The sequence below is a fragment of the Scomber japonicus genome, chromosome 13 (assembly GCF_027409825.1).
Source record: "Scomber japonicus isolate fScoJap1 chromosome 13, fScoJap1.pri, whole genome shotgun sequence".
Taxonomy (NCBI): domain Eukaryota; kingdom Metazoa; phylum Chordata; class Actinopteri; order Scombriformes; family Scombridae; genus Scomber; species Scomber japonicus.
The window spans coordinates 21,140,933-21,168,647 of NC_070590.1; the positions used below are offsets into that span (position 1 = coordinate 21,140,933).

At 37.8% G+C, this 27,715-nt stretch overlaps 1 protein-coding gene across 1 annotated transcript; it reads left to right on the top strand.

Annotated features, from left to right (window-relative positions):
- npas2 (neuronal PAS domain protein 2) lies at positions 1–23,279 on the top strand. The gene is made up of 22 exons (XM_053331171.1): positions 1–315; positions 7,794–7,980; positions 10,460–10,516; positions 11,586–11,740; positions 11,948–12,039; positions 12,317–12,406; positions 13,038–13,158; positions 14,293–14,406; positions 14,760–14,878; positions 16,674–16,756; positions 16,863–16,969; positions 17,205–17,352; positions 17,474–17,558; positions 17,651–17,777; positions 19,195–19,292; positions 19,388–19,474; positions 19,933–20,118; positions 20,676–20,918; positions 21,020–21,204; positions 21,582–21,674; positions 21,783–21,993; positions 22,796–23,279. Exons 2-22 carry the CDS (start codon positions 7,925–7,927, stop codon positions 23,006–23,008), a joined length of 2,670 nt encoding a protein of 889 aa, XP_053187146.1. The 5' UTR covers positions 1–315; positions 7,794–7,924; the 3' UTR covers positions 23,009–23,279.
- The last annotated feature ends 4,436 nt before the right edge of the window (positions 23,280–27,715 follow it).

Consider the following 27,715-nt stretch of genomic DNA (forward strand, 5'->3'; position numbering starts at 1 on the left):
GGAGGATGTGGAGTACCGTGCCTGGAAAATACACGGACACTAGCCGCAACTAGCAAGTGAGCACGAACGAACGAATTGAGTCGCGTGTATGTTGATAAATTAGGACTGCCAAAAGCCGCAGACAGTTCACCGGCGATTAATAACAGCGCATTATTAACTTAGCGTTGTTATGCAATTTAACGCTTTCGGTGCTCTCTCTCCTGGTCAGTCGGGCGCTGGGAGTTGCGCTCAGCTGCTATGCTGTAGTTAAAAAAATGACTGGATTGTTTAAAGTTAAGTGTCGAGCTTTATGTCTACCGGAGACTCATTTTAAAGGTATGTGAGATTTAATTTAAGCTTCCAGTTTTTTTTATTTCACTCCGATTAAACGAGCAAATATGTTGTCATTTTTTTTTCTTTTTTTTTTTCTAAGTGTTTATAATGTCAAAGTTCACGAGCGGCCTCTTTTCCAAATTGAAGTGGAAGTGGTCGACCACGTGATTAGCCCCACTAAAGATCCAGTTAATCATTAGACCCTGACTGTGTAGGCTGAAGGTATATTTTAGTCAAATACAGAAGTCAGCGTCAACCTACATAGACCTTAGCGCTCTTGAATGCTGCTTGCATGTTTTCAGCTCACAGTCATCAAGTGTCCTGGTTACAAGGTTGAAATAACCTATTTTTTCCCCCCCTCTGTTGAACCACTGCTTGATGACATTTGTGGCAAAACACTGAAGGGATTTTCGTCAATGGCTCCAGTAAGACGCCACATAGCAAAATGTTAAATGCTACAGGAAAAGAAATCCTTAAATAATTTCTTAGCAGGCTTAGGTCAGGCTGATGTTACCCAACCTGGCAGCTTCTAAGTATACTGGAGGTCTCATTTCTCTAACTAACGTGCTGGTTTCTCCTCCATAAGGGATTTTGGGCTTCTTATTTGTGGTTGACACGGTTGTTTTATATAGAGATTTCCTATGTTTGACCCTGAGATTAAGCGCACAATTACTTATTTACTATGAACCTACGGGGAAGTTAAAGGGTCAGTAAGTACACTCATTGGCCTTTCCACTGTTTTTCATTTGTAGGCGTGTAAGTGCTTCCTGTTTCCTTGTCACTTAAGGGAGGCTTTACCTGCACCAGCAATCACAACATGCAACTGAATTTTTACTTTCAGATTTATAAGCTAATATTTGTTCTTACATTTTATTAGAACTGAAATGGATTTTGACAATGTAATACAGATTGTTATTTATATTTATATTTATGTAATTACAACTTATTTACAATACATGTAAATTCTGTACATATGGACTAATATGATGGCAAAAGGACCAGTAGCTAAGTTTGGGATCACACAGCTACTGAACATGGGTTAGATTGTAAGTTTTTAAGTAACCTATTTTTAACATATAATGTAATAATCATCTTATGGAGAAATGAAGCACATGAGTGAAGGGTAATTCTGTACAAATGTGATTTCCCAAATGTGATTATATACAATCCAAGCAACCACATATATACATGGTAAACATTTTCAGAGCGACTGAAACTAAGCCTGTGCAGGCCCAGTTACTGTTTACCTGACAGCTTGAGCCGTCGGCTCAAAACCAGATGCTGGTGGAGGTGGTCAGGTAATGTAAACTTCGAGATAAGCAGACAGTAGCAGTCATGACCCCAGACACTAAGGCTGGATCTGCAAGCAGCTTAAACCCATCTATCACCACTAGAGCAGCAAAAACAATGTGAGCTCTCTGACTGGGATACCATAGAGTTTTTGAAGAATGATGCTGGCCTTTAGATGGCTTGGAGATGCCCCTTTTCTCTCTGTTAGTTTATTACCTGATTCATTCTTTAAAGTGTTGATTAAAGGGTTAAAAACATGGTTAGACTGCAGATTTCAAAGGTTGTTCTTATTAATTGATTATTATTGATCTACTGATCCAGCCTAGCACACAGGGTAAATATATTCCATCAAATCAAAATGCACAAACACCAGGTAAAAAAAAATACAATATATGTTGTTGAATGCATGAATGCATGGCACAAAGTACTATGGTGATCACTGAGTATTGAGAACTGGGACTAGGAATGGGTGATATAAATAAAGATTTTATATTGATATTGTGATACAGTTGTTGGAAAAGTACTTCATGGATAAAGCATATTTTTTGGATAACTTAGCAAATTAAACACCAGACAATCGATCAAGAAAGAAATACATCATGGTACTTAATCACTTTGATGTAAAATCCAATTGACACAATTCCCATGATGGCCCAACAAAGCCAGAAATGTTAAAGGGATAGCTACACATATACCACACATTCACACATTTCCCAACCCTAATAAAAAAACTCAATGTAACTTTAAAAATTCAGGTTGAATAAATAATAAATTGGCTCTGTCTAGATGCAAGTTAATTCTAGATAGTTCTGCAAATAATGAAAGTTTTCATTATTGATTGATCTTATTATCTCAATTAATCGATTAATTGTTTGTTTAATAAAATGTCAGAAAATGGTGAAAAATGTCCATCACTGTTTCTCAAAGGCCAAGGTGATTTTATTTTGGTCACAACACAAAGATGTTCAGTTTGCTGTGATAAAAGACAAAGAAACCAGTAAATCATCACTATCTAGACATTGTTGCCATAAAAATTCAAAACAATGAATCGATTATCAAAATAGTGGGCGATTCATTTAATAGTTGGCGACTAATTGACTAATTGTCACAGCTGTAATTATGAAGTCCTATTTCTAATTTGAGAGTCGTTTAATAAATTATGGGCATGATAATTACACAGTTCTTGTACAGTATGATGCTGATGAACAAAGCATATTTTCTATTGATTAGAATAGTCTTTGGGATCACAGGAGATTTTTGATAAACTGCATGTTTGTGCCCATGCACTCTGCAAGCCGGTATTAATTCACCCATAGTTTTCTTGGTAGATATCATCCAACGTTAAATGAGGATCTCTCGATAGCATATCTCAGATATTTTAGATTTTCATTTACGTGGTGGCTGTGGCATGTTTGTAACTCAAAAGTTTATGTTGGCTTGTGCTGATGGCAAAAATCCAACCACCATTTTCTTACAGTAATTGTTCAAAGATCAGCACCAATATGTATTAGGAACAGAAAAAGTAGCAAAAGTGAAAAGGCAAAAGAAGCCTTTCAGACGTCCTTTTCTGCTGAGAGTCAGCTGTGGTGTCTGGGTGTGACACCAGCATTATCCGTGACTGGAGGCATCATGTTTTCCGGTTTTCTGTCCGTCCATCCCATTCTCATGAACACAATATCTCAGGAACCTCAGGGAGCCTTGAGGGAGTTTTCTTCAATGTTGGTCTCACGGTCACTCTCATAAAACAGGCCATTTGGCCATAACTCAAGAGTTCAGACACTATTTAAGAATAATTCACACAAATGTATAACAGGAGAAAATAATGAAGTACAAAAACACTTACCTGGCTATCAGTCGACGCTGTAACTCAGGAGCAGAAGGGGAGATTGGTCTGATACTGAATCGGTGACGATAATCTTGGGTATGCACCTGTAAACTGTTGTGATGGTTCAGATCTTCTGTGCTGCTGGGTTGAAGATGTGTGTGTGTGAAACGTATCTAAAGCATCGTCTACTGTCTCGCCTTTTTCTGGCCAAGCATGTGAACACATACCAGTAATTTGACTGTTCTCCCAATGAACCTTGCCACTAATAGACATACAGCAGAAAAGGAATGACAAAGTTGAGGCTAGTTTAGTGAAAAGGTTTATTTTGCATTTAACATTTTGCTATTAATATCCTTCAAAGTCTTTACTACAAATTATTATAGAAGTCAGGATAGATATGGATATGACTGGTTGGTATTTCTAGGTCTTATCATAGCCATCAGTGGTTAAATGACTGCATATTTATGTTTGTGATAAAAATAAATCAATACTAACTTTAAAACCTGCTGGATGTTTAGGAAGGCAACAGAACTTTAGCAGTGCTAGTTTCTGTGTACTGCAGGAAAGCTAATAAACACAGGTTGTGAGCTTTAAATTAAACATACAAATAGAGAGAAGATTATATCCCATAACAAGCCCATAGGGTGAGGTGTGAAGTTCAGTCGAGGCAGCGGTTGTTTTTCCTCCATTAATCTTTAAAATGACAACCTCACTTGTTAAAGGAGGACAATCATTCCTACATTAAGTTTCCTTTATTGGAGATTGTGTGCAGTAAAAAGTCATTTGTTATCAGCTTAGTCGTCTCTGCCTCTTTTACGGCCTGTTTACGTTCAGCATTTGGTTGTGAACTTGAACTTCAGTATGTTGACTTCTGGTCTGAGTTCAGGTTGCTAGTTAAAGGCTTTAAATACCCCGAGGACTGAAGTGTAACTAGACTCTGGTGTTTTTAGCTGTTAACCTTACTAGGTGTGGTTTTAACCTCAATACAACACAAGAATGCAAGGCTGATGTGTGAGGTTTCATTTTTACACATAGTTCAAAGTATCCACATTAGCATTTTCACAAGCAAGCTAAATGAATTTATCAGTATTAATTGTATTTTCTTCAAACCTTAACTTCAACTTCCCTTAAATTAAAAGTACAGTTCTGTCAAAGTAAAGCTGTCTTTTACTTTTACTCTTACTTTGTCGTTGAGTACTACAGACAAAAGTTTCATATTTTGTTATTGGGTCAACTTTTAAGGAACTCATTTATTGGAGGTCACGTAACAACATCACAGCGCTGTGATAAATGCAGAAGTAATGTTTCTGATTAAGCAGTATCGTTTCCCTCAGTGATAGCAAATCTTTCTTTTCTTTTTTTTTTCTGGCTCAACATGAAAAGATTGTCATGCAGGATCAATTTGGGAAATATTAAAATAGTGGCCAAAGCTCTGCGTGCTCTGATTGCTTCTGAAGTTTGTCCCTGCCGCTCTATTCTTTTTCTTTTTCAGGCCCTCATTGTCTGTGTGTGTGTGTGTGTATGTGTGTGTGTGTGTGTGTGTGGACTCGGGAGGAAAGGAGGAGAGTATTCTTTTGTTTACATTAATTAAGACTCAAGAAGGTGCGCTTCAAATTAACTGGTTTGTGTGAAGTAGCGCTCGACCATTCCTACGTTCTTTGAACTAATTAAACCTAGAGGTGACAGCATGAGCTCACCTTTAACGTTATGATACAACAAATGTGAGCCTCACTCTACTATTTCCATACAATATGAGATTATAATGATTCAAGATTATTTTAAGGCAATTAAAGCAAAGACTACAGGAATATTGAACACGTGGCAACTACATAATGACCCTTCTGTCATGGTTCCTGCCTCAGTCCTGTGACTCTCTACCTGTTGCCACTCTCAGTGAAAAACCGGTTCTAAAATCAGGTCCACTTCTCATACTCAGCCCTGCTAGACCCACACTGCCAGATCATAGTCTCCGCATTAGTCAGTCTGCAGTTCAAGCCATTTCTTCGGTATTTGTCCTTTTTAATCATGTCTCGCCTGTCTCCTGTCCTTCGTCTCGTTAGTCCTGCTTCCAGCCCCAGTTTCCCAGCTACATATCCAAGCTTCCCCAGGCTGACTTGTATCCCATTTTTCTCCTCCTTGTAATAAATATCTTGTCCCATTGTGTCCCTGTCTCCTCTCCTCTCTTGAGTGTTTGTACTTGGGTTCATCAGGATTGTTTCCTCACTTTGTGCCTTTGTTTTATTTAATTTGATTCTTAGTTGTCTAAGACTGGTGTGATTTTGGTGTGGAATAGAAAAAATGTGAATTACAAAAGCAATTGTGTCTGAATTATTGATTATGAATCTGAATAGGTTTGGAATTTTTTACCATGAAGCAGTTAAAAGAGGCATTTTTGTGTGCTTTGTTACACAAACAGAGAAACAGTGATGCAACTGTCTGAGGAAGACAGGATAACAAAGCAGTTTTGAAAACAGCGTCTGTTTGTGAGGCAGCGTTTAGATTTTGAATGGAGTGGATTTTGAAGATATTCAAATGAAAAATCATGAAGGCATGAATCATTTCCTTTCTGCTTTTCTTTCTTGTGAGAGGCATTCTTTGCAGTTTTCAAAAAGCCTGCACATAGAGGATTTAAATCAGTGTTTGTCAGCTGATATTAGAGCCTGAATTTTAGTGTTAATGCACATTTTTTGATACTTTTGATTTGAACTTTGATATGAAACATTTTAACATGTTTTTGTCTTGTAGAAAATCTCATGACACATTTCTTTATTCTTTAGATTGAACACATAATCAGTAGCTGCATGGGGAAAACGAGTCAACAGCAACTCATTCATTATATATGTTGACTTTTGGCACCTGCACATAGACTCTGTCATGAGATGCAGTACCCTGCTCTGCCACTTGAAATGTACGCTTTGCCAATTATTGTTAGAAATTAAGCCTGCATGTATTCACTTTTTAAAAAATCTCACAGTGTTGGTGAGCATGTGGTCTGTGGCTCAAGTTATTTTGGATAGCAAGTGTCCTCCAGCAGTCTGTGATCATTAACTGAAGTGGTGCTTAATAACCAGCTACTTACAGTTCATACTCATGGGAGAAAGAGGAGTTAAGAGCGAATAATAAAACTCAAGATAAAACCTTATTCCTATAATTAGATTAAGATACATGTGTGTGTGTGTGTGTGTATATATATATATATATATATATATATATATATATATATATATGTATATACACACACACACACACATATATATATATGTATATATATATATATGAATATAAATGTCATGATTAGAATCCAGGAACCAGTCAGGGAAAGCAAATGCATGATGCTGATCTTCAAATGTATTTATTTTTTCTTTAGGGTAATTAATGATTCAGGGTTGTACCACACCATGCTTACATTTCCATTGAATGACCCCTACTCTTACAATGAACCTCATTTACATTAAACATAATAATGGAAAATGCAATGAGCTGAGGCCTCTTGTTTACATCATCAGCGTACATGTGGAAAAATACAAAAACACTGAAGGCTGCCTGAATTCAGATTACCCACCAACTGTAATAATAACTTGGATATAATTGATATATAATGTAAATATTTCCAGACCACAAAACCATAAACTATTTCAATCAAGGTTAAAGGAAACTTTTGAGCGTTGTTTTCCTGCTGGAAATACTGCAGTTAAAAGTGACGGTGGCTTGGAAGAAAATAAATACTCTTTGTTATTGTGACTATTTCAGACAGTTGAAATTGGGCGACTAAGGCTGATGCTCCATTAACCACATAAAGAAAAAACAAACTGAAGTGCAGACTGTACGTAGACATCTTATTAATAACTGTAATTGAATACAGTCTTGTGTTGTTTAATTGCAGCTGGCCAAGGCTCCAGTCTGTGAATTCTTAGTTTGGGTTATAATGGAAGTGTCTACTCCATGTTGTTTAAGCTTTCTTCATACAGAGGATGTGAAGGCTGCTCTACACCTCTTCTTCTTTTTTTTTTTTTTTTTTGCTGGGTTATCAAAAGAGGTGTTTGCTTCAGACATTTTTCTAGGTCAGGGGAGCTCCTCCTGTGCGAAAACACTTCTTTAGTGTTGAAGCACTGTAGCCAGGTAGAAACCGAAGATGGTTAATGCACTTTACTCTGTATTATTAATGATTATCTGAAAAAACACATTAACGCCTCACTGTTAAAAAACGACACATATTATTTTGTACAGAGGCTATTGTGTTGTTGTTTTTTCACTTCCTGCTGTCGTCACAGCCGATATATTAACATGAAATTGTACAACCCAGTTTTCATCCTCGGCACAATACCCACTTTCAGGATGCTGTAATCCGTTTTCTGTGTGTTCACAGGATTTGACGTTTCTTTGGTGGATTCGGAGAGGTGGTGGCTGTAGGTTTTTTCAAAAGAGTGTTCAGACGAGGTCAGCGCGGATGGGACTTAAAAGACTTCAGAAAGGGCCTGGTTGGGAAAGGGAGTGAGTATGGACAACCTTTCTGACTTCGGTGGCCCCTGTCCATCCTCCCACAGGGAATGGGAGTAAGTATCAAAAGCAGTTCACTCACATTCTACATTGTGCTTATAAAAATGTATTAATAATACAATTTGAATTATTTATAATAATAAGACTGCATTAATACATATAAAAGGTGAAAGGAAGCTGTGCTGGGATATGTTTCCGGTAACTTGATGTAGTTTGGGTGAAAGGATTTCTATTGTGAGTTTTAGTAAGTGAGTGAGTAAGTGGTTTTAAACATCTAAAATATAAAATTTAAAATGTGTACATTTCCTTAATGAAAGCTTTATTCTAACAATTAAATAGCTTTATTTTTGAGGCTTTAACAGAAACAGGACTGCATCAAGATTGTTTTCAGTGTTAATGAATATTGAATAATAATGAATATTAATGAATCTGCAGAATATTTTCTAGATCTATTCTAAATCTTTGATCTATAAGTCAAATGTTTTTTTGTTTGACTGACTGTCAAAACCCTAAAATGCTTAATTGATAATAATAATACCAAGAAGAGCAGCAAATTCTCAGTCACTATTCTCACTTTTAGAAATTAAACAATTAATTGATTATCAAATGAGTTGCTGATTAATTTTCTTTCAATCAATTAGTCAATGCTGCTCGATTTTTATAATAAGACAAATGTTTACTTTATAAAATGTATTTTTTCTTACTTAACTGGATGTCTATCGCCCTGAGGCTTCTTCAGCTGATGTAATGCACACAAGATGTGAAAGAATAATTAAATAAATAGTTGGACAGTTTTTTGCTATTTTCTGACTTTTCTCCTTCTACCACTACTTAATATTTCAGTGGTTCACATATTATTTTCATTCATTATTTGAACACCACCAGAATTGTATGTAACATCTTTTCATAGCTGCTTAATAATAGTTTGATATGTTGCACTGCACTTTGACATATAGGCTGTCTGAATGAACTGAAAGCTTCACTGTCTTCTACAATGTATGTGAAATATATGGTGATAAAAACATGAGTTTTGAGAGCTGCTTGTCAGAAAGTCTGAACAGATGTTTTACAATCAAACATTGGTGAACGTGGGTTGACTGTTGATTAAGGAATAAGAGGAGAAGAGACCCGTATGTGCATAAGAGATTTCTAAGAAGGATTCAGCTGAGAGTTTCACAAGAATTTGGCTTTCAGAGAATTTATTTAATTCAACACTTTAATTATCAGTGTATAATATACCAGACACATTCCACAAACTCATTTAGTACAGTTTTAATAGGTCGTTACTGTTTTCTGTCTGTATAGATACAACTCACAGTGACATCTAAACACAAAAACCTTTTCACACAGTGATCAAAGCAGTCACATTCATCAAGGTTTCAATGAATCATTGTGTGGATATATTTATAGTGATCCAACACAAATACAGTTCACTCACTCACAGCCACACCTCTTATTTCTGACTTAAACTTGCTCTTTGTTCGAACTGTAGTTTCCATGATGTGTATCTTATACCACTTAGTCAATTCAAATACAACTTTATACTGTTCATTTATGAACATTGCCTGTCTGTTCACTATGGACACAGTGTTAAAGGAAATAATTGTGGTGGTGCCATATTATCATATGATCGTGCCTCATTACTGATATATTGTAACTGTTCATATTACAAGCTTAAAACCCAAAGCTGTATTTAAGCTTTATTTCATTCTCCACTGACCAATGACTTGCCAATCTAATGCTACACAGTCTTTTTTGGGCTTCCCATTGGGCATTGCATATATATTTACACCTGACATACACGGTTGTAGACAATTGGCACAGAGACAGAAGGTGAGACAGGATTCCTGCAGCAGAGCTATATTCTTCTCGTGTTCCTTGAAATTGCAGGTCTGTGCTGTGCTTACATGTAAATGCACAAAGTACTGGCTACTGGCCATACTCAGGTTAAAGCTGTATTTGGGTGAGCCAAATACCTCAATGCCTAATGAGTAATTATCTCTAGTGCTACTAATGAACAGGTTCTAGTACATAAAAGTGAATCTGTGCTCCTCTGGTCTCAGATAGTAAATATATATTAGCATTAATGTGTAAAAAACAGGGCAATTTATGAATTGTCATTTATTGTCATTTACAAATTGTGATAACATTTTTTTTTCACTGTCTTCAGCATTTCACTGACTAAACAATCAGTTTTTCAAGAAAACAATTGTCAGATTTATCGATAATGAAAACAATCAGTGTATGCAGTAGTGTGACATGCCACAGTAACCTGTTAAATATGGGACAAACCAGGCACTTCAACTGGGTTAGCAGGTTATTGTAACAGAATTATGGCAATAACAGTGGAAGTGTGGATGTAGCCAGTGGGATAACAGTTCATGTCCTTTAAGCCATTGAATGTATCTGACTGATTGTTGTCAACCACCCAATGACCTCTTTTACCTTCATGTCCTGACACCCAACATGTAAGTTGATGCAAAGAAGTGTTATAGATGATCAGCTACATTTTAACATGTACCCCTCTGTTTGTAGCACCAACAGCTGCGCGGACGATTTAATGGATGAAGATGAAAAAGACAGGGCAAAAAGGTACTTCACCCTGTGTATATGTGTCTGTTTGTATGTCTAAACTTGAATCAGACTGTACTGTATATTCACTACATTGTATGTTCATATACAATAGTTTTAAGTAATATATAGTTTCTCTCTCTGCTTCTTCAGTAATAGAAAACTGATATCCTGGGTGGTCATTTGTCTTTATAAAAGAAACTTCAGAAGAAGCAATATTAGTAATAATGTCCATGAATATCTGGAGATGTCATATTACACACACATTTTATATATAGTTTGTTGTACTTTTTTAATACTATTACTTATACTATGTCACATAAAAGTTGCATGTTTTGGCCACAAGGGGCAGAAGAAATCTAATTGTTATAGCAAACACGATAGCAGCTAACAGTTAGGTACTTACACACCAAGCAGACACAGATATGGAGTTGTTTTTCTGGACAATGTAAATCCAATTGACACTGTTCTTCTACCTCACTTTGAGAAAAATAAGAATATCTTTATCTTTAGCTTGCTAGCTTGAAATGCTATGAGTAAATGTGCTGAAAACAGCTGCCTCTTGCTCTCAAAAATAGCAGCATATTCATACAGTAAAGTACAGCAAATGTTTAAAAAAGCTCAGTAGAGCTGCAGAGTCGGTCATTCTCTGTGTTCCTCAATACAAGTGACCAATTTTATACTGCAGTCTTTGTCAGTTGATTAAATATTAATATAAGATATTGATGGATGAGAAAAACAAATCATTAAGGAAACTGTGAAAGTAAACAAGTGTACAGTGAACACTGGAGCAATTGGTAGGAGTGTAGATGTTGTTTGTAAGTCTGTGTTTTGTCAGCTGGTTCATTTGTTGCTACTACCTCTGGGTTTGAGCCTGAATGTTTTTTTTCTAAATCAAGTGATATGTAAATGTTTTTATTTTCCTATCAGTCTGCAGCTAAGTATGACTGCAGTCTCTGCTGGCTTTTGTTTGTCAAAGATCTACAGTGTAGCAGGGTCAATAGATGTTAAACTACAGTTGCTTGATTAGCTGAGCGTCCACCCGTGATTCCACTGATTTCTAAATGTTTTCATCTGTTGACTTTTTCAGGGCATCCCGTAACAAATCGGAAAAGAAAAGAAGAGACCAATTCAATGTGCTCATCAAGGAGCTATGCACCATGCTGCAGGGTCAGGGCCATCCGCGCAAAATGGACAAATCCACCATATTGCAGAGAACTATTGACTTCTTGCAGAAACAGAAAGGTAGGACGATGTAATGTCTGTATGCAGAAAGTATTCTAGTTTGAAATGTTATCACATACTGTATCAGAACTGTTTGCATGTTTAGAAGTGATAAAATATTTTCTACTTTACATATTTTCCATTAATTTCAGTTGACTAATGCATTTCTTCTCAGACAGAACTGTTAGTGTCTATTGTTCATCAGAATTGATCATCTATCTTTTTCAGATATCACTGCACAGAATGAAACTTGTGACGTGAGACAAGACTGGAAACCTTCATTCCTCAGTAATGAGGAATTCACTCAGCTAATGCTGGAGGTAAACCACAGACGTGTTTGTTGAACAGCTCAAGTCTGACATTTAGTAATGTTGATAATTTTATATCCCCCTTAAATTGCCCATGGAGGAGAAGTAGAGATTGAAGTTTCCTCAAAATTCAGCAGAAGTCTTAACAGTGCAGTTATAAAACATGTTTGATTGTGACTCTTGCTTTTCCTTAACTGGAAGAAATCTTTAACTGGTATCAATATTGTTCTCTTTTGTAACTGTAACTATACCTCATATATTACATTTCCCACTCTCCCTTTTCTTACAGGCCCTCGATGGTTTCTTGGTAGCATTAACAACAGATGGAAACATCATATATGTATCTGACAGTGTGTCTTCACTTATGGGCCATTTACCGGTAAGTCAGAAAGCTTTAATAGGTTACTTTTATTACTTGCTGACACTGCACTGTTTTGTTGTCCTGAGTCCATAGTTGTATTTTTTCCCCCAAACATATGAACATATTGGTGTGTTTGCAGCATGTTGTCATATGAGCATGAATGCTGCTTAATTAGAAAATTGGCCAGTTAGGAGTTTACTGACAATTATTGGCCAATATTTGACTTGCACTGATAAACTGATACCTGTAGTTAAAATAATCTAAGACATGCTTGCAGATGATCTTTTTAATGCTTGCCTTGATGTTTATTACATTTTTGTTACTGAAACTGCTCTACTTTACGTGTAAATCAAGAGTTATAGTTTGAATACTACCCAGAGGTTTAATTTCATGCCTTCAAACTTACTTTCAAACTCTTAAAATTCAGATATTGAGATATCCACCAGTATTTGAAGATAGTATGATATGAAGAGAGAAAGACCTGATGATAACAGGTGAATATTTTGTGGAAGATGGTTTTGTAGCCATGTAGCACACTGCACTAACTGTGTAATGCCTGCATTGCTTGTAAAGCTATTTCTACAGCAACATTGTTGCATATGACATATGTCTCTTCAAAAGATTGACCTCATCTATTATTTTGCACCAGTCAGATATGGTGGACCAAAATATCTTGAATTTCCTCCCGGAGCGTGAACATGGTGAGGTGTATAAGCTGCTATCATCCCACATGCTGATGACTGACCCCATTGCTGCTGACTTCCTTGACAGTGAGTATCCTACTGAGCTCTGCACGTATCCGGCCCCTGTCTGCTTCTAACACCACTGTGTCTGGTTCATCATAAAGAAACCCAGCATAAGCTGGTATAGGCCTGATATAGGCATGACCATAATCCCCCATATCAGGATGTCAGAAGTTCACTTTGTGGCAGAAATACTCCATTTATGAAATTGAGTTTGTTTTCACATGAAGTTCAAACTTCTACAGGTATTTGTCTGAAATATAAAAGTAACACTTGGTTCTTGATTTCAGTCTCATTTACTTCTTTTTCAAGTATTTTTCTGTTTGAGAATAATCCCTCAACTATTGTTCTGACTTTGAAACCTGACTTCAAATTCTTTATATATAGAGCAGGTTGCTGAATTGAGGCCTGTAGTTTATTGGATTGCTGATTAGTGCGTGTCTATGATTAGCCTTTTAGCTAATAATAGGTGCTAGCTTAGTATCATAGTTAAGACTTTAAATCAGTGTTATGTTAGCACAGTAATCCAAAGCAATGTAGTATGTGGGGCTCAAGACACTGACCTTAATCCTGCGTTACTATTGGGCTTTTCTGAGGAATAGAGGTGGTGAGTGGTGAGTGTCCTGTTCTGTCCTCAGAAGCCTAAATAGCAAACTGTCACACAGCCAGCCAGTCTCCCAAGATGGCACCAGCTTTTTTTTTTTTTTTTTCCACTGGCTGAAAGCACATGAAAGGCTTTCTCTAGCGGTTTCAAAACTACCTTTGGCTGTCTACCTAAAATGTTTTGCTTCTGGAGTTTCTCTGGAAGATATATCACCTGCCTGTAACTGCAAATTATGAACACTTTAATGGTAAATTTGCAGGAAAATGTTAATCTTATAGGTCAGTGCGCTCCATTAGTAAGTTTCTCCTTCAGAGAGTTCACATCGAAATTTAAAGTGTTCTTGTTATGCTGTCAATCCTAACTGCAAATTACTCAAAATGTAAGGACTTCATTAGAATATTACATAATCCTGTCTTTGTGGATCAGACTTTTTTTCCTCAGGCTATCTAATAATTGTATGTATGAATTGTGCTCTTCTCTGTAGCATATACAAATGCACAATTTGTTGTACAGATGCATAGAAACTATTTGACAAATGAATCTGCTCTGTTTTTCAGGTGAGACACATATTGAATTTTGCTGTCATCTAGCCAGAGGTAACATTGACCCAAAGGAGCCGCCTGTATACGAGTATGTCAAGTTTGTTGGAGATTTCAAGTTTCATAACAATGGTAAGAATTTGAATTTTCTCCTAATGTAAAGGCTTTAACCTTTATGCATTTGGTAAACGAAACACTTTGAATAAGAGGTGTGGTACAAATTAAATGTATTATTATATCTCATTAAAAAGTGTTGTAATGGTCATTGAATCATCTTCATTTAGCCTTTATTTAACAAATAGTTCAATTTTTATTGAGACTCAATGTGATGTCTGAAACAGACCCCTGCACATATAGAAAAACACATCTACTGTTTAAAATAAATGACAAAAATACAACACAGAGAAGGATAGCATGGGATAGATTTCAAATGGATGCCACAACCATCAGTATAAACCGTGAGTGATTTGTCTTCTGTCACACAGTGCCTACATCTTCTTGTAACGGGCTTGAGTTGACGTTACCAAGAAGCCTGCAGTCATCGCTGGAGGAGCAGGTCTGCCTCATAGCTACTGTACGATTAGTCACTCCACAGTTTCTAAAGGTAAGCGTTTAGTTTGTTAAATCTTCAAATGTTTTCCTTTTGTTTTCCAATTTATGTCGCATGCAAAGCTTATGTCTAATAATTGTCTAAAGAATGACAGCTTACAATTTCACTTAAAGTAGCTATTTGACAGGGTTTATTTGGATGTCACACATTTTGGTGCTCCACAGTGTGAAGCACTCTCCAGAGATTTCTTGTTGCACACTGATTTGGTGTGGCACACCGTGTACTTTCTAACAAATAACATCATTAAATTAAATCACATCCCAAAGGTCTACTGAGTTGAAATCTGTGCTGTCGCTGTCGAGCAGTAACCTTCTTGAGATCTTGTGATGGGCTCAGAACACAATAACAGTTTTATGTTTGCCTCTAAACAGACAGAAACAGAAAAGCACAGATTGCTTAGTTTATTAGTAAACACAATGAAATTATACATATTTCCAATTATGGCAAAAAAAAAAAAAAATGAAGGATTTTTTTTTCCGAGGCAGCACGACAGGTCTTTTCATTTTTCTTTTCCTGTCTTAAAATGTGCTGCAGCTTAGAGAGCGAATATGCCAGAATAACTAGATCTGCTGGAAAAGCTTCAACTCTCCTTCAATACTTATTCCAACATTTAAATGCACTCATTACACTGATTTGCCAGATGGACTGACTGTAACAATAACTTCGGGACCATTTGACATGAAATATTTTCCCCTCAGGTTCCCAGACATATCCATTGCAAATACTGCATTAAAAACAACAACTCAATACAAAACATATTTTTCACAATTTCTTCCAGAAAAGTCTCAGTTATCATGAGCTCAAAATACATTAACAGTCAAAAGCTTGGACACCTTCACATTCACTTGAATGAGAATGCGTGTCCAAACCTTTGACTGTTAATGTATTTAAATGTTCAATATTCAGAACATGCAAACAGTTTGGCTGGGGCACACATGAAACAATTACAGAGGCATGTTAACAAGGCACTACTGCCAAGTCCTTGATGCCAGGGGCAGAGAAAGCTAAAAGGAAACAACTGGCGATACTCTATATTTTTGTTTTTGTCAACAATTATGACATAAAAAGGCCAAAACCAACAATTTTTTAGTCTGTCTCTGAATGCTCTCTGGCTTCCCAACCGTGTCTGTGTCTCAGCCCCAAGCAGATTTGATCCTGCTGAAAAAATCTGTCTTCAGAAATGGGTCATGAATATTTCATTTGTTTTTTTTTTAAAAAGGCTCCCTAATTCATCAAAACTGCTGGGCACTGTAGAGTTTAGCAAATGTTGCTCAGTAAATAGTACATTTTTAGGGGACTATTATACTATTTTCAGCTGCAGATTTGGTGTAAGTGAATATTAACTGCACCTAGAAGATGTATGAGGGATTTACTCATGATATACTACAGTGTGCATGATTATAGTGATGAGGAATAGTAAGACACAGATAAATAAACTGTATCAGGCTTATGCTACACAGACAATACTTGTTGGTGGAATAAACTGATTCTCAGTCTTGGGATTTGTTGCCAATAATAAAATATAGAATATTAACAGACTACTCCTTTAACATATTGTAGGGTTTGTGACATGTTCCATAATACAAGCAGATTTAATGTTTAATCACCACAAACTTTCAAACACGTTATACTTAAGGTACACACACTAAGCATAACTTCCTTGATCTCTCCATTATTCAATGTAAACATCTGTAGCGCTGTCATTTTTAAAACTTTATCTTTAATTCCATGCTTTGCTGTGACATCTCAGTAGTGACTTTCTCCCTCTGTGACTTTTGGTTTTGTTCAGGATTTGTGTAATGTGGATGATCCCTGTGACGAATTCACATCCAGACACAGCCTTGAATGGAAGTTCCTGTTTTTAGATCACAGGTAAAAGAGATGCTCATGATTTCACGCCTCATTAATCAGTCATGTAGATTTTTTGCAATAATAGTTTTTTTTTTTACATACTTACCGTCTTCTCTTTTTCTTTCAGAGCTTCACCAATCATCGGCTATTTACCCTTTGAGGTTCTTGGAACTTCTGGCTATGATTACTATCATGTGGATGACCTGGAGCTTATAGCTCAATGTCATAAGCAATGTAAGTAGTTCTGTCTGTTGCTTCTTTCTCACCAACCTTCATCAGCAGCAGATCTAGGAATCCATCTTTGAAAAACAGCTTATATTTACAAGCATTCTTCCACTGCACTAATGCACAGAGAAACCCTTGACCCCTGTTTGCTCTGGAGTTTGTCAGGCGTGCTACACTGTTGAATCTTACAGTCTTATAAGCAGCACTGATGCACTGCTTTGATCTTACGGTTTTCTCTCCTCAGTAATGCAGTTTGGAAAGGGTAAATCCTGCTACTATCGCTTTCTGACCAAAGGCCAGCAGTGGATCTGGTTGCGGACGCACTACTACATCACCTACCACCAGTGGAACTCCAAACCCGAGTTCATCGTCTGTACTCACACTGTTGTCAGGTGAGCCTTTTTTAAAAAATTTGTGCTTGTGTTACTGTGTGGGCTGTTTTGGCAGAAATAACAGTGTCTTTTGATAAAAGTGTCTAAAGTAATGCATACACTTTCTGTCTGTTGTCTGTAGTTATGCTGAAGTGCGAGCTGAAAGGAGGAGAGCATTCGGCCTTGAGGAGTTGTCTCCACCTGAGATAGCTCCCTCGTCTGTCAAGGTAAGCATCAAGTGCCCTCGTACATTCAGTATGTACCTTATACAAGGTCAGTCTTTATGTCACTTTATGTTCTACACCGCTCTGTGTTACAGGCTCAGGAGCTGTACTTGGACATCTGCTCTACACTGGACCCTCCGCGGGACCGAAACAACGGCGCACGTTCGGTATCCTCCCACAGCTCCCGGAAATCCTCCCACACAGCGCTGTCAGACTCTGCATGTGAGTCATCCTCTTCTCCCTAAAGTGCTAACTCATTTTACCTCCAGGTCAACACGTACAGAAATTCTGCTCCTGTATGGCTGTAGGAAGTGTTTAATGGAATAAATGGCCTTTTCTCTGTTGTTGATGGATTAAGCAGCAGGAAAATGTGACTCCTCTCCTCTCAGGTTTTCATTAGGTTTAATATGGGAAATCCTCATCATTGTAATGGAGATGTCTGTTTTAGACAATTCTACTATGCCTCTTTTATTTTATAATCTTAGAAAACTTTGTAATTAGAGCTAAAATGTCAGTTAGACCTGCATCTCAATGTTCCTCAGCCAATAAAACACCCACTTTAAACAGTATGTGGGTGACAATGCATCTATGAGATGTTTCCAAAGCTTACTTTAGCTCACCCTGCTTGTTTGGAGCCTCCAGACTCTCTGACTTGAGCCGCTCTCCCACCCACCGTATAATGTTTTAAACACTTCACTTCTATCTGCGTATTTATGAAAAACAGTTGCAGTGGCATCTTTTTAAACGTGTTAGTTTCTGTTCATAGAAAATAAACATTATGCTACAGTCTTCCCTTAACCCTCACACACACACACAAGCGCCTTTCTTTATTTTCAGAGACATATTCTTAAAACTGCACCTGGCAGAAAACATTGTTCGTAGATGAGGTTTTTTTTTTCTTTTGCGTTGGTTATAATGAAAAAAGATCCACATGCATCACAGTCTGTGGGTTTCAGTCAGAAGCAGAACAAGGTGGCAATCAAGGGCTGGTGAATCAGTAATATTGTTATAAAACCAGAAAAAAATGCATTTCGTAAGTTATTCTGACTTTATCTTAGAAAGGTTAAAGTTACTCTGTTTAGAAGGAAATGTGTGGGTAGCAGCAAAAAACACTGCCTATTAGGGAAATGTAAGCAATGCAAAGCACTATTCTGCTAAAAATAAAGTTTTTGATTAAGATTTTTAAGATAACTTTTTTTATTACCTGGCTGGAAAAATAAAGAGTACATCTAGAACAGGGGAATCAATGTTAGAGGGATACACAGTATAATGAGGTACATATTTAGGTGCATTTGCCCATAAATGCATTTTAAAAAGGGGAATAAGACAAAAAAAGAAACAAATAGAATGAATCCAGTCATGTTTGTCACCATTTTCTTTCTGCAGTGGAACAATATAAATAAAATGTCCACAAACAGTCAACAGTATATGTGAAAATATGCAAAGTAGAAGGGTTTGAAGTTAGATTTTTTCCTCTTAAAAAGAAAAGTATCACTTTTACTCAAAGAGAAAACAGTTGGCAGATTATGGGATGTATAATAAAACTGTATCTCAGTCAGACGAGGTCCCACGCTTAGACAAAATATCCATTTCTGTCAGTAGAATGAACATTGATGATCAAAGTGTGTCTGTTCTGCAGCAGCTAACTCCTACACTGAGCCCTGCACACCATCATGGCAGTCTGTGTCCATGGGGACAGAGAAGACGGCTCCCAGACTCCAACCTAGTAGTTCTAAGGTCAGTTTACAGATCAGTGACACCATCTGTCTCTCTGTCTTTTGACACAATATGGCCTTAATTGTAAAACATTGTCATTTTATTGTACCCTGTAGAATTTGGCACAAAGGCAAAATTCCTTTGACCTCGTTCCCCAACTGAGCCTTCCCCTTTCTCCCACCTGCAGCAAGCACTCCGCAATGGTTAGTGTTTAGACTTCCTTTCCTGCCTGTTGCTTTTCCTCTCTTCAGTTTGTGTACAATATCTTATTGTTATGACTGTTGCTGCTGCTATGTGTTTATTTCTGCTTCTGCTTGTGTACAGTGCCTCCAGACCCAGTTAAGATTGTGTTATAAAAGCAAGTGAAGAAAAAGTAGCAAGATTACATATGAAATTGTTTTTTTGTAGATTTCAACATATTACATGGTTATTTCTCCCCCATCCATATCACTGTTAGACTTTGAAAACCAATTTCATAGCTTGATGTGCTTTGACCATCACAAGAATAAACCATTATATGACTCATACTAACCGATTATCTCCTCATATACCACATTTACAGTAAACTTCTTCTGAAAAAAAGCATCACTGGAGCGCAAAGGCTTTTATGATGTCTGTTTCTAACCCCTTTTTTTCAATAATCACTTGTTTCCAGCAACAGCAAACACAGCAGCAGCAACAGCAGCAGCAGCAGTCTGTCTATCAGCTGCAGCAGCCCCAGCTCGGTGTAATGAACCAGCTGAAGGAACAGCTGGAGGAGAGGACACGCATTCTGCAAGCTGACATTAAGACGCAGCAGCAGGAGCTGCACGACATAAAGGAAAAGCTTCACCTCGCTAATATCCAGGTAACAAAATATCATGTGGATGTTTTCATTCCAAGCAAAAAAGACAGGAAGGCTTTTTATTAGGCATGTATACATCAGCTGGTACTAAGCACACATTCCCCAACACTTCACAGTAATGGCAGAATAGCCCCACCAAGAGGCCAACACTTACCAGTTACACCATGTGTGCATTACCACTACATGTCTGTATATATATAAGTTTAAGCTGCTGGTACTGGTGAATTTCTTGTGTGAGCATCAATAAAGTTTAATTCATTCATTCATTTAGCCAGCTAGTGCTCAAACCACATGCGAGCATCTCTACATGACCCACATGAAATCAATGAAATTAATCAAATATCATGTCGCTATCACACCAGGAGGCAATGACATTAAGCAAACACACATTATTGTATTTGTCATACTCATTTAGCTCACCAGAAGTCAGCACTACACCAGATTAGAGGACAGCATTTGAGCCACATTTTTGGTCTTTTTGAATAGACAACTGGCAAAAAGATCACAGTGGAAGCTAATGTGTGTTTTGTAAATTAAATACGTGTTCCTGTGTGTGTTAGATGTTATTACAGCAGCCTATCCACAATGACTTCGGTCAGCCCCAGCAGCCCCAGCAGCCCCTGCAGCCCCAGCAGCCTCAGCAGCCCCAGCAGCCCCAGCAGCAGGGCCCAGGCCGGCCTGTCCAGCAGAGCCAGTCAGGGGTCATCAGGCAGCTCTCGAGCCACCCTAAACCACCGTCCTGTGGGTCCCACAGTGGGTCTCCTCACTCACTCCTGAGAGAGAACAGCTCACCTTCGACGCAGGTACACAGCGTCACATGCCAAACTGTCAGAAAACTGTATCTTTTTGAATTGTGAGGCTGATTTTGATTTAATTGGTGTGTATCCTGTGCATGTCATCATAGGTCCAGCAGAGGATTGCACGGAGCAGCCAAGTGCAGTCAGTGAGTTTACCGGTGCAGACCAATACCAGTTTGACGATGCCCTTCTACAGCAACCCCATGATGTTCTCTCAGACCAACACGAGGCCTCTGCAGGACGCAAACCAAAGACACACAGACAGCGAGTTCAGCCAAGATGGGCAACTACGGTGAGAGCTCCGAAAAAGACACATTGTGTTTCAGTGTGACACGTGAAACTTCACAACAGCACTTACTTTCTATCCCACACAGGTGTACAGGAGTTATTAGCAGGGAAATGCATGCTCCTACAATTATTTAAAAAAAAACAAAAAAACTTTAAGGATCCTGAAATGACGAGACATGTACTTTAATTCAAACACCTGATGTGCTAATTCTTAAATTTGGCCTGTATTTCCTTGACTAAAAAGTGTTTTCATCTGATATACCTCCAGGATATTTCGTCAGAGGAAACGGTTAAAGTACCCACCTCATGCTCGTTGACAGCATGCCTTTTTTTCACTGTACAGAGTCTTGGCTTCCCAGTAACAGATTTTATTTCCTGCAGCATGCTCCTCAACCAGCCAATGCAGACACTGGTCCCAACTAGCAGTGTAACCTCACAAGCTTCCCAGTGCAACATGGGAATTTCCCAAACCATGTGAGAATTGTTCAATGAGACCTGCACAAACACACAACACAAGAGTCTGTCGGAGTGGTATTAGTTAAGGTTTTGTGTGTGACACTCCTCGCGGTTCTCTCTGTGCAGATACACCTTGGAGCAGCAGATCCTCGCCCCGTCATTCTCCATGCAACAGGTCAACTGCAACGCCGTCCTCGTGCCCTCTCCGGTTTTCACATCCCCCATCATGATCCCTCACAACAGTTTCATCACACACCAGTCCCAGTCGGCCTACCCCACTCAGCCTCAGGCTTCTCAGCACTCCCTGCAGCTACAGCAGCCCCAGCAGTTCTTTCAGGTACCGTGATGCTGTGTGAAAAATGTTTGCAAAGGCATATTATTGACTTAAGTTTCACTGATTGGCGATGGTGCTGCGTAATGTTGCTTACTGTAATTACCCAAGGCTTTATATTTACTGATCTGTGATAATTTTACACACCACACTGCATCTGAATCCCTTGTTACCACAGCAACAAGCTGCTGTGTAATTCCCACAGGCTGCTAATCAGGAGATCACCAGTGATATTTTCAATCATTTTAAATCCTCAGCTTTGCACCAAAAGCTGCAGTGTCATCTAAATTCATTAGTTCAGATTTGTTTGCTCCAGACTTGTTTGTCATATTTGTCCAGAAGTGTCAACGCAAGACACCAGCTGATGAAAAAAAAAAGCAGCATAGATAAATAATGTGAGACTGGAGGAAAACACAGATCTTAAGTAGCTTACATAAATCCCTCCGCACACATAAACATCCAGAGAATTCTGCATCAGTTTACTGAGTCACCTCACAGATCATAGACACTTTAGTCTGAAGTGATCTCTTTTTGTTTTGTAAGATATGAATATAAGTCATGAGACATGATGATGGAGCCTTTTATTGCACTGCAGATTTTGGCTATTTATCATCAGGAAGTAATAGCTGTATTTATGTTTTTATTAAAAATACAGTTAGAAGCTAGAATTAGTTGATGCAACATTTCAACGTTCACAGATGGCACTCATGTGTACAGTATTTATCATGCATCTCAGTCAAGGATTAGATTAACAATATCTCAATCTAAACGTATCCAGAGTACGTTCATATTCTCTTCTGTGTTGTAGATGACTCAAGGACTTGTGCACAGCGGACCTACTCCAGCATTCTTACACACCACTAATGTCCCGCAGCAAGGCACTGTGGAATACATCCAGCAGCAGCCGCAAACACAGCAACTGCAGCAAGCGCAACAGCCTCAACAGCAGCAAAGACAATACCAACATTCCCAAAACCAGACTGGCAGCGTGTCAGACTTCCGAAATATGCTGACTCGGTAGCGCTGCGGACTGCGTCAGAGCGCTGAGATCTCCCTCGGTGTTGTCGCCCGCGCTGGCGTCAGCACGCTGTGGCATTTAGAAGTCAAAAAACGTTGACCTCGAGATGTGCGGCGGAAACACTTGAAAGCAGGAAAATTGCTTGTAGTGACCTAACGTTTGTGGTCTGTGCGTCACTGGAGCGAAACCACAAGCAGAGGCTGCACTGACCTGATGTCACTGCCAGGATCTGAGGAGACTCTGAGGTGCAGGACCTTCATCGCTGGGCCGCTGCACATTCGTCTCTCAGTAGAACTGCTGGAACAAGTTGATTATCAGCTCTCAACAAGACTTTGCTTTCATCTTACAGAGAGAGTTTATTTCTAAGTGTCTGTTTGCACTTTGGTATCATCCCCCCCCCCCCCCCCCACACACACACACACACACACCCACACCCACCCAAAAGTAGATATTTATTTTTGCCTATAATTTAATATTCTATTTTTCCCACTAATAACAAGATATTATTGAGATTATTTTTAAATGCTTAGCTCGACACCCCTCCCCATCACATCACATCATCAACTCAGTCTGATTTTTAGCTCCACTGACAGCGATTCCTTACCAAAAAGGGATTTGTGTGTGTATGCGTGTGTGAGTTCAGATGTTGCTCCAGTTTTGTCCCAAAAACACAATTTACTTGCAGGTATGTTCATAGCAAGTCACTAGGGAGGGGCTTTTAATGTGAATCATCATGACCACCATATCTAAAATCAGGTTTGGGAAGAATTTTGATGTAATACACGACACTGGGAAATTGAGGGGGGAGGGGGGGGGGGGTATTCTCCAATTATTGGAAAATGTCTATCTAGATTTTTAAAGCCTCAATCTGGGACTGAAGAAGGGCTGCTACAACTATCCCACCACTTCTCACTGAGAGTGATGACAAAGCTCTGAGGCGAGGCTACAACTGTAGGTGGCTCTGATGAGCGCTGCAGCACAAGTCCTTCAGAGGGAGGAAAACAAATTGTGCCTTTAACCATGAGACAGTTGGTCCATGGTGCGGTTTAATGGTTGCGTCTGATTACGGCTTTAAAAATCCAGCTCAGGTCCATTTGGAATACAAAATTATATTTTCATAGGTCATAAGTTATTATTTTCCGCATCAGATCTAGATTTGTATGGGATATATTACAAATACATATTGAATGCCTTTACATGTACAATCGGTGAAGTCCAAAACACTTTTTGAACTCCGTAATGATTTAGAGATATAATATGCATCCATCTAACTGCTCAAACCATAAGGAAACCATTTGTTTATTTATTACATATGTATTTTAAACAATATATGGGATTAAGAAATTAGTTTTATATACAAAAGAGTAGAGTATATGTGCTCAGACATTGAAAGGTCAACACTGACGTCTTGACGTCTTAGCCCTCCTGGGTTCAGGGTTTAAAGGAAGCTGTTCTCACAAGAACAGCACATCAGTTGTTGGCCACCTCGAATCTGTCTGTTGTTTTTCCCACCACAACACAACAAACTGCTGCAGAAGGGCAGGCGGCTGGTTTGAATATCTTGGAAAGAGTAAGAAATAATTTGATAAAAACTGCCTGCGACCTGGGTTTCTAAACAGTATTGGCCTGTTTATTCTAGTCCAGTCAGTCATTCATCTTGTGTATTTGGCCATCTGAGATAAGTAATAATGTACCCTGAAATGACACAGCAGTAAGCTGCATTGTGTTGTGTTAAATATACAGCTGCAGTAATGAAGAAAACACTGGAGGTTATTTGCAGTCGATCATGTCCAATGTTAAAATCACTTCTTATACATTGTGTATGACAATCCTTTCAGTTCATCAGATTGTTTTATTACAGTCTAGTAAAAGACTACAACTACTTTAGCTCTTATAACGGCACTTAGTCAAACAGTCATTTCCAATCAAATATAAATCAGACTTGATGTATTTGTTGTGTAAAATAATAACAGAAAGGTTTTCTGCAGATGGACTTGAACACTGTAACATACAGTACATTGTTGAAGACAATCAGACAGATATCTTGCAACAGTAATGCATGCACTGTTCAGTCACTGCCTGCAGAGTCACAGATTGTATGACTTTATCATTTTAAATCTTTTGTCTCCTGGGTTACACAGTTGTGCATGGGTAGCTCAGCACTATTTGGCATTACCTGAAATTCTCACAGTGCTCCTTCTTGTGCTACACTTTATAAAAAGCAGCCCTTCGTGCTCCATGTAAGAGTTTGGTCTTAAAGTCACAGCTACCTTCACGTTAGTCCATCATAGGTCCCTTTTTAAGACGGGTGCTGTTTATACCGGACAACGAGACTCAAATGTCAGAACACTCTCAGCATGTAACGTTCAGTGCCGTTTTACACTTTACCATGTGCAATGTTGATTTGAGAAGAAGAATGTTAATTTATACAATTTTAAATGTTTCAGAGCAGATGTATACGATGTATATAGACGTGTATAATAAGCCATTGTACCATGTAAATTATATGTGGAATATGGAAGTATTTTTTTAATGAAAATGTCCTAACATTCCTTCAGACGTTGATATCAGCAGTATCTTTTCTGAAGATGCACAGTGTGTCCACTGAAGACTATTACAATGACTACAGCTTGTACACAGGACTGTGTCTGCATGGGAATGTGGTGTAGAGTGTTAGTTTTCCTCCCATATATGACATAAATATATACAGAAACTCTGGACCATGATCATGACAAAAGAAATGAAATGAAGAAACTTATTTGTGTCCAGAAGTGAAGACACTGTGTGCTCACTTCTTAGTGATGACAGCTGCATCTTTAAAAAGGTAATTCAGCCAAAACTTTACTGCAAAAGGTTGTTTTATGGGTTTCAGTTTTTTAGCTTCTACAAAAAAGTGCAATTGTACATCATCAAAATGATTTTTTTTTTCAATGGCTGAGGAAGTTTCAGCTTCAGTCCCTTTATTCATTTTTATTTGGTGAAGAAACATTAAAGTGACTGCCCATAAACGTTCAGTTCAGCCAGCAACTCAGAGGTGCCATAGATGACTATATTTTTCTTTTCCTTCATCACTCACTCATTACTCAGTAATATAAAAGTCACTTTTGTAGAATATCAGTCGTTCAGTCAATGGCAGTGAAATTCCACATGATGGTTGTTTTCCATCAAACACAAGATTTCAATCCAATGTCTGTCTACAAAACAGCTGTTATCATGTTATTTGCCTTGTAAAGGTGGTTGAGGGAAATTCTGCTAAATTAATTTTGCTTTGGAATTTAAAAAAAAATTACCATTCTCTGCCAGATGAGATGATTTTTGGAGCTGTTCAGGTGTGTTTTGCAGTTATTGTAAATAATCCATTTGTTCACATGGTACTGTTTTTCTTTGTAGTCGAGTTGAAATGCTCTCCATCAGTAGTCGTCGCACCTTTTTTGTTTTTCTCCTTAACTTTCAGTTTTCTTCTTCATGGGTTTTTTTCTTTGAGTGTCAATGTTTTTGAAGGTATGTGATCTTCATCAAATTTGACTTGTACTTTTCTGATTTGTAAAACAATGACTGACGCCTGGAGTGTGAGCTTGGGCGGTCACATCAACACTTTCTGTGTAAGATAAACCAGGACATGAACAAAACAAACCTGGTACACAGCCATTTCTGCAGTTTCAGTGCAGAAACAAACCTTGAATATATTGTATAATAGAATGTAAAAAAAAAAAGCTTAGCCTATATAGTTGTTTATTTTATATGTCTAATAGATTACATATGTATGTTACATGATTTTAAAATTAAAGTAATTTTGTAACAGATAATGAAGTGTCTTATTAGAGGAGGTGAAGCTTTTTTTTTGCGTTCAAGTTGGTGTTGCACAGTCACTTGTATGGCTTGTTTTTTCTGTATTTACCATCAAAATAAGCTTTAAAAAATATTGTTAATATTGTTTTAAAAGAAATTAACAAATTAAGTTTACATTCTAAAATATCTTGATATTAATTATGCTATATTGAATTATTTATAAATCAACATGAATATTGTGAAATATTTGAAAATAAATATTTTTAAACATATGTATTGTTATTCTGAGCAAACTGTTTACTTAATGATTTATGCACAAGAATGTTTCTCAACATGGTAATATCAGACTGAGGATGTATCAATCTGAGAACAACTCAGTATGAAGAAAAAGGCAGTCATCAGCGCCAGTATAAAAAATGTATTCAACACATTTTCAACACTGAATTCACTGTATATTGTGTCATTAGAGCATTTTAAATTATTCACATCGTAGTAAAGAGCATACAACAAAGTTATCTGACAATCTAAAGCTTAACAGCTGATATTTTGTTTTTGTGGGGTAATGATGGGATTTAGGGTATGACATCACTGTGTTAATGAGGACACAGAAGACCCACTCTCACACCTTTTTGATTTGATTTTCAGTGATTCATTTGATTCATCCACCATCCAAAGCAGATTTCCTGTTTGGAGGAGTTTAATCTTGCAGCTCGCAGTAAACTGACACCTTATTTGTAGCCTGCGTCACGTCTGGCAGTCACAGTAAACACACAGTTTGATTCTGATGGTAACAAAATATGCAATTTTATATTTTTCGTATTGCATCACATTTACTGTACATGAACGACTGTACATTTACTGTACATAACAGGGAACGAGATTTACAAAACAGCTTTTAAAAGGTTACTGTTTCTATCCAAA